General features: G+C 39.0%; 1 protein-coding gene across 14 annotated transcripts in view; it reads left to right on the top strand.

Annotated features, from left to right (window-relative positions):
* Window positions 1-13,025, top strand: part of atp10d (ATPase phospholipid transporting 10D) — a 72,783-nt gene that overhangs the window by 16,340 nt on the left and 43,418 nt on the right. For 13 of the 14 annotated variants that reach the window (XM_040137944.1, XM_040137943.1, XM_040137933.1 and 10 more), the window contains 3 exons: window positions 60-254; window positions 7,049-7,253; window positions 9,821-9,906. In XM_040137944.1, coding sequence (XP_039993878.1) covers window positions 60-254; window positions 7,049-7,253; window positions 9,821-9,906 — 486 coding nt within the window. Of the gene's footprint in view, window positions 1-59; window positions 255-4,233; window positions 4,953-7,048; window positions 7,254-9,820; window positions 9,907-13,025 lie in introns of those variants that run through there. The other variant, XM_040137945.1, reaches the window with a different exon arrangement.

The following is a 13,025-nucleotide window of genomic DNA, read 5'->3' as shown; positions in this document are numbered from 1 at the left end:
GGCAGTCATACATTTGTGGTTTCTACATACTAATTTGCTGCTCTGTCTTTCCTTTGCAGGGCTGCCAACCTCTACTTCCTGTTCCTGGCATTATTGAACTGGGTGCCAGTTGTTGAAGCCTTTCAGAAGGAAATTACCATGATTCCTCTGCTCGTGGTTCTCACTGTTATCGCCTTCAAAGATGCCCTGGAGGACTACAGACGTTATTTGTTTGACAAGAAGGTCAACAGCAATGTTGCACGAGTGTTCTCTGGGTGAGTGAACCTCTGTCAGCTTAAGGGCCAATTCCAATGACAAAGGCCATTTTCTAACTTTCTGCATGGCTGTAGCTAGGCTTCCAAATTGAAAATGCAAATTGAAAAAACAGGTGGATTAAAACCCATCTTAAGAGGCATTATGGCTATAAACTGTAATGAAATAATACTGAATTTGGTTCACGATAATTCAGTCAGACAGCTCATGTTGGTTAGATTGTATGTACAATGTACGGCAGTAGGGAGGGAGGGGAGAGTGTATACTGATGTATGTATATGTAATGTATTAGCTCACGTTAAAATTACAGTGAGAATCAATTTAATAATACTTCTGTGACTTACAGCCTTAGATTTCACCTGTGAATTGTTCATAGGTATCTCACCTGTGTAGATCACTGATAAACTCAGATCTGCAGGAACAGGACTTATGCTGCTACATTAGTTCATACGTTTGTCATGAACTGAGCTCTTCAGTTTGTCAGATAATCAGCAACCTGACTTAATCACTTATGACAGGAATGCCTTCATAAGATCATACATAATTAAGGTTTTTGACTTTCAGAAATTAATAAAATATTTTCAGTTATAGAAATCTGCTTTTGTACTGAAGTCCATGATCTTTAACAGTAAGTCTGCAGCAGTTACAAATTAAAACTCAGATATGATGACCTCTAGTGGGGTTGAGGTAGCCTAATTTCTACAGGACACAGCACCTGGTTTAGACTAAAACACAGGTTCTGTTTAAGCTGCAGCTTCTAATGACAGCAGTGAGGTGTTGTTTCAGACAACAGAATTTTAAATCCATTTTAAACTGAAGTATCCCCACTTTCCCAGAATTCAACCCTATCATAGTGCTCCATACTGAGAATATTCCCTCCACTGTATGTGAGTAGCAGCACAAAAAACTCAGCAAGATATCTTAAAACCTGGACAAATAAAACCCAAACCAACTACATGACTAGATACCACGTGTGCAGTAAAATATAGGGCCATCGGTCCTATATTTCCTCCATTGTATGATTGTGTTATATACTTGTTCAGAAAAAAAAACAGGTGAAAGATCCTTACTAGTTTCACTTTGTGGTATTTTCAACCATCTTCTCCACATCTAAATGTTTATGTTTCGTTTTCATCATCCATTCAAACATCACAGTCGCACAACAGTACATTACAAACAACATCATGAATTGCTTTCTTGAAACATGCAAAAATGGCATGTCAAACCACATTTTTTAACTAACCTTCACATGTATTGGGATGTAGTGGAATCAAATGCAGTAAAGGAACTTTAGTCCCAAATTAAACTTTTAGTTTCTGGCAGTTCTGGGGAAGCTATTGTACTTTGAAACTGTAACTGGTAAAACTACATGGTAGTCTATAGTTGAAGTAGTTCAGATGTAGCAACAGTACACTTTTTTTTGAAAATGGAAAGCTACAGTATAAGCTGCTCAGAAAAAAAGTGGCTTAATACATTGAAGCTATTTCAATGCAAGAAATATCTACTGTTATTAGCATAATAAGTAAATGCACTTTCTTATGTAGTGCTGTAATGTTTACACTGCTTGTTTGATGCTTTCCTGAATCAGAGGATGGAGAGGCACAGGTGCAGCAACAGACTGCAAGAGGCCGCAAAGTAAGAAATGATTCTGCTGCCTCTTGCAGCAACAGACTTCAAGAGGCCGCAGAATCATTTCATACTTATTTCTTTTCAGAAGAAAATTACGGAAAGCAATGTAGAGTTTAGTCACACTATCCTGTTATTTAGAGAAATAAGTAGCTTTCCGTGATATTTAAAATCATGTAATGGTTCCAGAGGCTACGCTAATTGAATGCTACTGGAAAATGTAGTTTAAGTAGATGCTTATATTTATGTGATTTCAACAACAATTAAACAAGAATATACAGTGGCTTTACAAAGTATTCAGACCCTTTCACTCTGTATTCTGTTATAGGTTTAATTGTAGTTGGATAAAATTGCCATTTTTGCCCATCAATCTAGACTCAATAATCCCTAATGACAAAGTGAAAGCATGTTTTAAGAAATTTTGAAAATCTATTAAAAATCAGAAACTGAAATCTCTCATTTACTCATTTAGTATTCACACCCATCATTTAGTTCTTTGTAGAAGCCCCTTCGGCAGCGGTTACAGCTTCCAGTCTTGTGGGCTAAGTCTCTACAAGCTTTGCACACCTGAATTTGTCCCATTCTCCCTTGAAGATCCTCTAAAATTCTGTCAGATTAGATGGGAGGTGTCTCTGAAATGCCATCTTCACGTTTCTCCACAGATGTTCTATGAGGTTTAGGTCTGGGCTTTGGCTGGGCCACTCAAGGGACAGTCAGAGACTTGTCCTATAGCCACTCCAGTGTCTTCTTGGCTTTATGCTTCAGGTGATTGTCGTGCTGAAAGGTGAAACATCGCACCAGTCTCAGGTCGCCTGCACTTTGGAGCAGGTTTTCTTGAAGGACCTCTCTGTATTTGGATGCATTCATCCTTCCCTCAGTTCTGACCAGTTTCCGTCTACCTGCTGCTGAGAAGCCCCCCCATAGCATAATACTGCCACCACCATGCTTCACTGTGAGGATGGTGTTAGCCAGGTGATGAACAGTGCCTGGTGTTCGCTGGACATAGTGTTTGGACTTCTAAAGCTCGGTTCGAGTGACCTTATGATTCTTGGTCATCTCTCTTACCAAGGCCCTTCTTGCCTGGTTACTCAGTTTGGCTGGACGGCCAACTCTAGGGAGAGTCCAGGAGAGTCAATTCAAATGAGTACTGTTGGACTCCAATCAAGTTCTAGACACATCTCAAGGATAATTAAAGCAAAGAGGAAACACCAGACCACAATTTCGAGCCACAGCAAAGGGTATGAATAGCTTTGTAAATGAGAGGTTTCAGTTTTTATTAAATTTGTCATTTACACAGACATAGAAGTCCTTGTCAGTTAAATATAAACATACATATTTGTCATTTAAGGCATTTAAAAAATTAATAAATGTTTTTTTTTCTGGTAATGATAGTCTGAAAATAGTCTGTGATTTTACTTTAATCCTCTTATATTCATCTCCCACTAATTTGCAATTTGCAATTGAAAGTATGTTTTGAAAGAAACTCATTACTACCTGGGTTTTTTCTTTTATCAAGATAATAAAACAGAAAAAAAAACAGTTTTAATGAATTTTTCTGCAAAGTCACAAATATTCATACTGAACATATCTGTAAAACATTCACTGGCAATGTATTTCCATATTTTTTTATAGAATATTTGTTGCACTAAATAATATTTTTATGGTTGTTTTTAGGCAACTTAGTGGGTTAACGTCAAGGGAAGATGGTGGTTAGTCAGCAGTGAGAAAGGACAGGATGAGCTTAGTATTTAAAATATGTTGAAAAAAACCCCACCATCTTTCCCCAAACTAAAGCAAAATTTTTTATTTGCCTAACCCTAACTATTTGTGGGACATAAGATGTAAACCCAAGTGCCGTAGTGTTAAAGCCCCTTGCTTATAGGCCCACCATCCACCCCAACCAATCCATCTATGACTTCTGTGTGGTGCAAGAGTGTAACACTTCCTGGACTGGAAAATATGTTGCCAGTAATCCCGACAGCAGTTATTTTTCCTCCAAAATGCGTTCAACAAAAACATTTAGTAGTGAATAGACTTAAGTTTTAGGAATAAGGGTTGATTTATATGGCATATAGGCTTGCAGATCGAATATCCCCTTGACCCCTCCGCCTCCATCTACTCTGCCTCACCATAACGGTTTGCTGCTGTGCTGCCAGTAATTTTAACAGTTGGAAGATCCATCATTTCAGTAGGTTTGAACGTACACCAATATTATATTACGAGGAAGACTTTCCTTTACAGAGAGATTTACGGATATATGAATTTGTCTGCTGCTATGATCTTGAAGGATTGCCAGGAAATCCATGACAACACAATCCCTGCTGCTTTCTCTGTGACCCTCCTTCCTCCTATGTCTTATTACACAATATATCTTTTGAGGCAGTTGTAAAATTTGAACCTTGATTTGTTTACAGCGTACGTGCCCTTTAGAGGAGTGCAAATGACTGCTGTTACCAGGTAGTTAACTATCTTCTCCACCCTTGCAATCCCACTTCACCTGCCGTATCCATGTCTTTACTTAGGAGGGTAAGGGGAAAAGAATGGCCAGTTAGAAAGGATACCATGAGCACGGACGAAAAATGTCATTTGGATTAAAACCGGAGAACAATTGCACGTAGGTAAGGCTTCTAAGTAAGGAAATAAACCGGCAGGTGGACCTGTATCCCTAGGAGTAGTGGACTCATGAATAGCTTGGAGCGGTTGTCCCATTTTCACTCTACCAGGGAGCATCTGAGGAAGAACAGGACAGTGGTACCTTCCTCTACAGAGAATGAGGAATTAAGTCAACTCCTTAAGATGTTTAAAAGCAATAAGATCTGTACCACAAAGTACTCTCTTATTTCCTTCCTGCCCAAGAATCTGTTTGAGCAGCTCCATCGCTTAGCAAATATCTACTTCATCTTCCTTGCTACTCTTAACTTTGTTCCCGTGGTGGAGGCCTTCCAGCCAGAGATCGCTCTGGCTCCTATCATACTGGTGCTGTCAGTGACGGCTGTCAAGGATATCTGGGAAGACTACCACAGGTTTAAGTCAGATAATTTCATCAACAAGCTTCTCTGCCATGTTTACAGCAGGTAGGTTTGATATGGCAGCAACCAACATCTTGTCATATTCTTGTGGGTATATGCTCCGTAGCGTTAAGATAGATGGTTTAACTGTTAGTTTGATGAAAAAAAAAAGCTTTGACTGAGTTGTGTACTCCCTTGTTTGATTTCTGATGTTTCTATTTTAGCTGCAGTTGGCACAAGTGGTATCGTTATTAGAAATGAGAGTGAATGAATTAAACTGAACAAAAAACATTTAACCAAAAAAAAAGTGTCCACTTTCCTCCAGAAATTTTAAGAAGATACTAGATTTGTGGAAAAATGTAGTTAGTGAACCGTGAGTTACAAATTTTGGACTGGAACTAAAATAGATAAAACTGAAACAAATTAAAAACAAAACTAAAGTTTTCAGAAAATCAAACAAAGGACATAAACTGAAATATAACTGCATATCCACACATAATTGGAGCTGAAATCCAAGATCCAAAACTAAACATCATTTAAATCGCTGTTTATTTTTTATAACTCTACTCTTTTTCCCTGATAATCTTAGATGGTGCTTGATCTTTATTTGAGGACTTCTCAAATCTATACTCAACATATCTTATATAAAAAGCTCAATTCTGATCTGGCAGCACATTATGGATTGAGCCTGCTCCTAGACTGTTTTTACTAACACACTGGTCATAACACTCTTGTAGCTGCTACTTTCTGTTTGAAGCCTGGTTTACATGACAAACCTTTTCAATATTTTTGCACCACATTATATCTGTGCTATATCTGGATTGCAATTTTTTTGGGATTCCAAATAAGGAGTAGTTTATCATAGATAACCTCACGACCTCACATTGTACATAACTGTACATTGTGCGCACAGTATTTGTGAATAATACCTGTTGACCAGAGGGTTTTTTTTTCTCTTTTTAAGAAGAATGCAGACTAATTCCAGGAGCTTTTACCTATATAAAATTCAGTTGGCATATACAGTATAATACAGTTTTTAAGGCAAGTACTTTTTCCAAATGCCAGAGTAAATATGCTATTAAAAGGTCATACAGTATAGTGTTAATAGATATTGTTTAATAATAGTATTTTTCATTCACTCTCACACATCTTCATGCACACATTTACAGACCTAATGTATACAAATTCCATTAGACGTTTTCCATTGTATACATGTGTATCTGAGCTGATTGTATGCACCTCCTGCATTCTTTTCTGCTTGTTTTCACCTGAATGAGTGTTGAAGTTTGTTTTACATATTTTATACAGTTAACCTCCAAATTGTTGGTCATTGACAAGAAGATAAAGTAATACCATAAATGTGTTCTGTGGACAAAAGAATGTTGTTCTGTGCACTGATTAAAGCTGTTGGTTGCAATCAACTGGAGGCTACTCATTAATAAGTAGCTGAAAAGTACCAATACAACTTTGTATAAAATACTCCTGCATTCAAAAATGGCCTTGAGTAAAAATGCATAATTCAGCTATATGTACTTAAAGTATCAAGAGTAAAAGTATTTGGCCCCTGTGATAATAAATTTGTATATATCACAATATTAGACTATTAACAGTATTGCATCAGTGAAAAAGCAACATTTTACTGTTGTAGCTGCTCTAGGGGGATCTAGTTTCAACTACTTCATATTCAGCTGGGTAGTTTAGTGCAGTGCTTCCCAACCAAGGGGAAAACTGTTTTTGCATTTTAAATTAAATGCAATTGCTGTTGTCAGATAAATTTAAAGCGGTAAAAAGTACAGTATTTGCCTCTGAAATGTAACAGAGTATAAGTATAAAGTAGCATGAAATGGAATTACTCAATTGAAGTACAAGCATCTCAAAACTATACTTAAGTATAGTACTAGAGTAAATGTTAATTTCCAGCACTGACTGGGATCTCGCTACACTCTGTCCAATAAAGTGAAAAAACAAAAGAAGCCTTGATTGCCAGAAAAGTCTCCTAATACAACCACTCTTAAGTCCTTTTGTCATTGTGTTAATTTACTCTGTAACCCAATGTACACCAACAAATCTGTATACTTTGCTCTTTTTCTCAGTACACAATCATTTGACTGCTATTCTTTTAATCTTTTGTCTCTTTTTTGTCTACTCACATTGTCCACTAGCAAGCAGAAAGCCTACACTGACCAGTGCTGGAAGGATGTGCGAGTTGGAGACTTTGTCCGTCTGTCCTGTAATGAAATCATTCCTGCTGACATGCTGCTGCTGTATTCCTCTGACCCCCGTGGGGTTTGTTACATTGAGACCGCCAACCTGGATGGAGAGACCAACCTGAAACAGAGACAGGTGGTTTCAGACCTCCCACTGCAGGTAATGCATGAAGTGGATTAATATGTATAAGATGCTTCTTTGCCTCAATTTGTGGTGCCTAGAGAAAATCTGAATCTGCTCACCCATTCTTCTGTCATTTTCACTGACTGTATCATTTATTCCTCTATAGACTAAGTGATTTCTGCTTACCAAGGACTCACAAAAGTTAAAAATGTTCCCTCTAATTTTTATCCTACTTTATTTCATTTAGAAAAGTCCCAAGTCTCTTAAAATGCAACTCTTGTAGCCAGTATAATTTTACAACAATGAAAAATCTTTTCAGCGATCCTATTAATGATAAAACAATAAAGATAAAAGGCCCCCTGACCTACAACAGATGTAATTTATATCCCGAAGTGCCCCGGCAGATTGGCCTATGTGGGGAAAGATGAACAGAGACCATATTAAAGCACCTGTATCGATTTATCGCAGTCCAATATGCCCTCGCCTGTCATCTATTTGTGATTCTGTTATAGAGAGCAGTCGATCTCTGATCTAATTCAGCAATACCATAAAGCAAGGGTGCTCCCCGATTATCAGTGGGGTTCCAATCTCCACTGAATACACACCAATCATGTCATAAAATTTGTCTCAGGGCTCTCTGCATTTCTCCTCCATTTAGTCTGTAGCTTTGATATAGCCCTTGCACTCCCTCTACACATGCTGCAACTTTGACTTTAGGATGTGGTATGCCCTCTGTGGCTTTTCTAACATTTTCTGCAGTCCATGGGCTGTATACATACATACATGTGCTCCGCCTCATCATCACCTACTCTGGGGTTTGGAACCAGAATCATAGGGTATGTCTCAGCACCGGTTAAGGATAAGTCCAATGCTTTTGGTGAGGTAAAAGGAATTTTATATTTTAGCCCACTACGGGTGTGAGTAGGAGAACCGTAGGAAGACTCTCCCATTTGTATTTTAGGGTACAGATTTCCTGTTCGCTCTCCTGCTTTTGTTATAGGGGCAGATGGTTCAGGAGTAGGGCTATCAGCCTCGTGTTTTTTAGAATATGGGGGAGGGTAGATAGTCAAATTGTTTCCTGGGCCTGGGGGGAGGGCCCGACTGGGGTTCCTCGTGGTGGCTACCAGCTGCAACTGCATTATCGTCTTCTGTATCTTGCAGTGCTAATGCTTTGGCCTTCTTGGTTTTAGCTTCTTTTCTTTTTCGTGCTTCTCCTAACCACAATTTGGCTTGTTTTAGTTCATCATTGTCTAGCGATTTGTTTTTGTTTGCTTTTTCAATGTTTTTTATTAACTTATTGCATGCTTCCACTGTTAATTTTCCACCAGGTCTAGGGGACTAGGTTTCCAGTCCTCAGAGAAATTGTTGACACCGTAAGGTTACCCTTGTCTGATTTTCATTTTCGCTGAGACAATGTTAATAGCTACCACCCCACATTTAATTTCATCAGGTCTTGCATTTTAGACGATTTCCATTCACTCGTTGCAAAACTCTCTCAGTTTTGCTGTCTTACCTTGAAGTCGGGTGATACCTTGAAGATTTGGTGATCCAATCACCTTTCCGCCTTCCAGTGGAAGCTGGCCTCAAATAGCAGCATTTCAGCCATAGGGCATTTCAGTAGGAGTCATAAACTCCCCCGTGCACAGTTTCAGCTCCGATCCTGGAATGAGGAAAGGCTATCGGGATCCGGCTTGAAGGACCAATTTGTTAGGAAACTCTCCAGATAACACATGGATTCTCTGAAGTCAAAGCAAGTGTTTTATTCTTGCAGCAAGGAGACAAGTCATACAGCAGCACAACACAGTACAGCAGCAATGAGTTGTCTGCTTTCTAGTTCTTCTGCCATCCTTTTTTGTGCAAGATGGGCAGAGGGTTGTAATCTCGCTGACATATATCAATATACATGGTCAAGATAGCGCTTTGCTTATCATACAGGAATAGACAAGTGAGATGGCTTTGAGGAGAGGAACAAGAGTGCCCTGTTCCTCTCTGGTATTCACCTCCTCTCCTGAGCACAGCCTCTGTTGTCATGAGAGAGTTGTACAGATTCGCACACAAGTAATAATAACAAAGGTCAAGACGAGGTGATTACGCAGTCATGAGCATAACGGGTAAGAATTTTTCTAACAAGTACTGACTCACATCAGGTGTTAAAGCACAACTTAAGTCTTATATGCACAGGTTTATTTGCATTAATGAAAGGTGAATTGTCACTCTTTGCCAAATAAAACAGCTCTCTTCCTCCACTTGCATCCACAAAACCATACTCCAGTATCACCTTTTTAAAGTGTGTGACAGTTACATCAGACTCATTCTCAATTTGCAGCCTGATTAGCATGTTGCATTTCAACTTCTCTGCACTGTCATAAACACACTGTAAAAAATAATAGCCAGAATAAGTGGAGGGGAAAAAGAAGACATCCCGTGTTGTGTGCCTCTAATGTAGTTTGTATTATTGTTCATTTATTGTATGTGTATATGTGTTTGTCCATATGTGTATTTGTCTGCAGGTCTGAATTTGTTTGTGTGTGTGTGTGTGTGTGTGTGTGTGTGTGTGTGTGTGTGTGTGTGTTTGTGTTTGTGTGTGTGTGTGTGTTTTCCAGGGAGTAGAGTTCACCCCTGAGAGTTTCCACAGCCGTATTGAGTGTGAGAACCCCAATGATGACCTCAGCAGGTTCCGAGGCTACATGTGAGTTTCTTTTCATCTTACACTGATCAAACACATCTGTCCATATACAGGGTCAAGAAATAGTAAATGAACCCTTTGTAATTACCTGCATTCATGTATAAATTTGTCTTAAAATATTGTCAGATCTACATCTAGGTTACAATTATGAACAAACACAATCCATTTTAACCAGTAACACACAATAATATTGTCCTTTTCCATACTGAATACATCATTCAGAATTCACAGTTTAGGTTGGAAAAAGTATGTGAACCTGTCGGCTAATGACAGCAACAAAAACTACCTGGAGTCTTTACTCAGCAAACCTTGAGTCCAGTCAATGAAACCAGATTGGAGGTGTGGGTTAGAGCTACTTTGACTTATGAAAAACACTCAACAACATTTTGAGTTTTCTATTCACAAGAAGCATCTGCTGATATGAACCATGCCTCACAAAAAAGATCTCAGAAGACTCATGATCAAGAATTGTTGATTTGCATGAAGCTGAAGGGTTACAAGATAATCTCAGGTTTTAGATATTCAGCAGTCCGCAGTCAGACAAACTGTCTATAAATAGAGACAGTTTAATTCTGTGGCTACTTTCCGTAGAAATGGGCGCCCAAATAAGATGATTCCACAGGCACAAAGCAGAATGATAAGTGAGGTAAAAAAGAAACTCAGAGTAACAGCTAAAGGCTTAAAGGAACCATTGGAGCTGTTTAACATCTCTGTTCTACCATGCACAAATCGGGGTGCATGGTTAGACAAGCATGGTGACCATGGCAGGACACCACATCACTGCACCTGAAGTTTGCCAACACTCCACAACACTACTGGGAAAATGTTTTGTGAACTGATGAAACTAAGGTTGGATTGTTTAGGAAGAACACGCAACACTACGTCTGGTGTAAAAAGGGCATTGCATACCAACATGAATATCATTGCAGCGGTGAAGTACAGTGGAGGGAGCATCGTGATTGGGGCTGCTTTGCTACCTCTGGTCCTGGGCAGCTCGTCATCGTCGAGGGGAAAATTATATTTATCAAAGTATATTACAGGATAATGTCAAGGTCCTCCTTCCCTCAGTTCTGATCAGTCTCCCCATCCCTGCTGCTGAGAAGCCCCCGTAGCATTAAGCTGGCACCACATTGCTTCATCGTAGCGATGATATTAGCCAGGTGATAAGCAGTGCCTGTTGTTCACCAGACATATTGTTGGAAATCTGTTCAAAGGATTCAATTTTTGTCTCATCAGACCAGAGAATCTTTTTACTCATGCTCTGAGAGTCCTTTAAATGCTTTTTGTCAAACTCCAAGCAGACTGGCATATGCCTTTTAGACAAAGTGGCTTCCTTGAAGCTGCTCTACCATAAAAGCCTGATTGATGCAGTGCTGCTGAGATGGTTGTCCTTCCAGCAGGTTATCCCATCTCTGCAGAGGACTTCTGAAGCTCTGTTAGAGTGACTGTTGGGTTCTTGGTCACCTACCTGATCAAGGCCCTTCTTGCCAAGTTACTCAGTTTGGTGGGACAACCAACTCTAAGAAGAGTCGTGGTGGTTCCAAAGTTCTTCTATTTCACACTCACTGAGGCCACTGTGTTCCTGGGGACACTCAAAGCTTTAGAGATGGTTTTATACCTTTGCCCCGATCTTTGCCTTGCCACAATTTTATCACCAAGGTCTACTAAGAGTTCCTTGGACTACATGGCTTTTTTTTGTCACAAGTGGATTCCAACCAAGTTACAAACACATCAAAAGGATAATTAAAACAAACAGGAAGCACCTGACCACAATGTGGATCCACAACAAAGGGTCTGAATGGTTTTTGAAATAAGAGATTTCAGTCTTTGAGTTTTTATGAATTTCTAAGAACATGTTTTCGTTTTTTCATTATCTGTTAATGGTTATTGAGTGTAGATTGATGGGCAAAAATGGAAAATTAATGCACTTGAAATTAAACTTACAACTCAATAAAGAGTGCAAAAAGTGAAGGGGTCTTGAAAAAACGGCCTTTTGAAAACCACTGTATTTGGACAGTTACACATTTGCTCTTAACCTCTTTGCTGAAGCACTTAAGACAGTTCCAAATCTTTTGGTTCTCCAGGCTCTAAGCGTCAGCACATTCAATCTGAAAAAAAATAATGGATACTACATTGATCTGCTTTAATTTGAGTAGATTTACATCAATATAGAAAGAACTGTGTGGGATGTATAGCACTTTAAACACCCAATGTGCCCAAAGTTGAGGAGTTCAAAAGTAATTGGAGGAATACAAATGAAGTCAAACAAAATCATCATATTTAATATTTAGTGTAAAATCCTTTGCAGTCAATGACTGCCTGAATTCTTTGACCCGCATATATGAGCAGACACTTTGTACCTTCCCTGGTGATGCTCTCCCAGAGCTTCACTGCAGCCTCTTTCAGCTTTTGCTTGTTGAGGGGTCTCTCTGTGTTTAGTCTGGTCTTCACCAAGTGGACTGCTGCTCAGTCCAACTGAGATCAGGTGACTGACTCGGCCAGTCAGGATATTACACTTCTCAACCCTCAGTAGCTCTGTGGTTGATTTGGCTGTATGTTTAGAATTGTTGTCCTGCTGAATGATGAAATGTAATCCAATGAGTTTTGATGCATTTGGCTGAATCTGAGCACAGAATGCTCGTGTAAATCTCTGTATTCATCCTGCTGCTTCCATCAGCAGTGAAATCATCAATACATGCCTGTGTGCCAGTTCCATTGGCAGCCATACATGCCCAGATCATAAAAGACCCACCACCATGTTTGAAAAAATGGCAGCAAGTATTTGTGCAAGTATTTGCACCTTTGTGCCAAAGAAATGTTTAGTAGCCAAGTATCCAATTACTTTTGAACCCTTGCAATTTGGGCAATATTTATTAAAAGGGCTTAATCTCACACACAATTCTTTCAATATCGACCTTATTCTACTGATATTAAAGCTGAGACTTGGCATTTTAATGTAATATCCATTATTTTATTTAAAATTGAATGTGCGGAAGCTCAGAGCCTGAAGAACAAAAAAATGCCAAATTGTCCAGTACTTATGGCTTGGACCGTATATGGAAACAGTATTATCATATTTGTAGTGTATTAGCCCTGTTCAATTATATCTTATCCTGTGTTAC

The sequence above is a fragment of the Xiphias gladius genome, chromosome 10 (assembly GCF_016859285.1).
Source record: "Xiphias gladius isolate SHS-SW01 ecotype Sanya breed wild chromosome 10, ASM1685928v1, whole genome shotgun sequence".
NCBI lineage: Eukaryota > Metazoa > Chordata > Actinopteri > Istiophoriformes > Xiphiidae > Xiphias > Xiphias gladius.
Note: the sequence above shows the minus strand (reverse complement) of the source record. Positions and strands in the feature narration are given on the sequence as shown.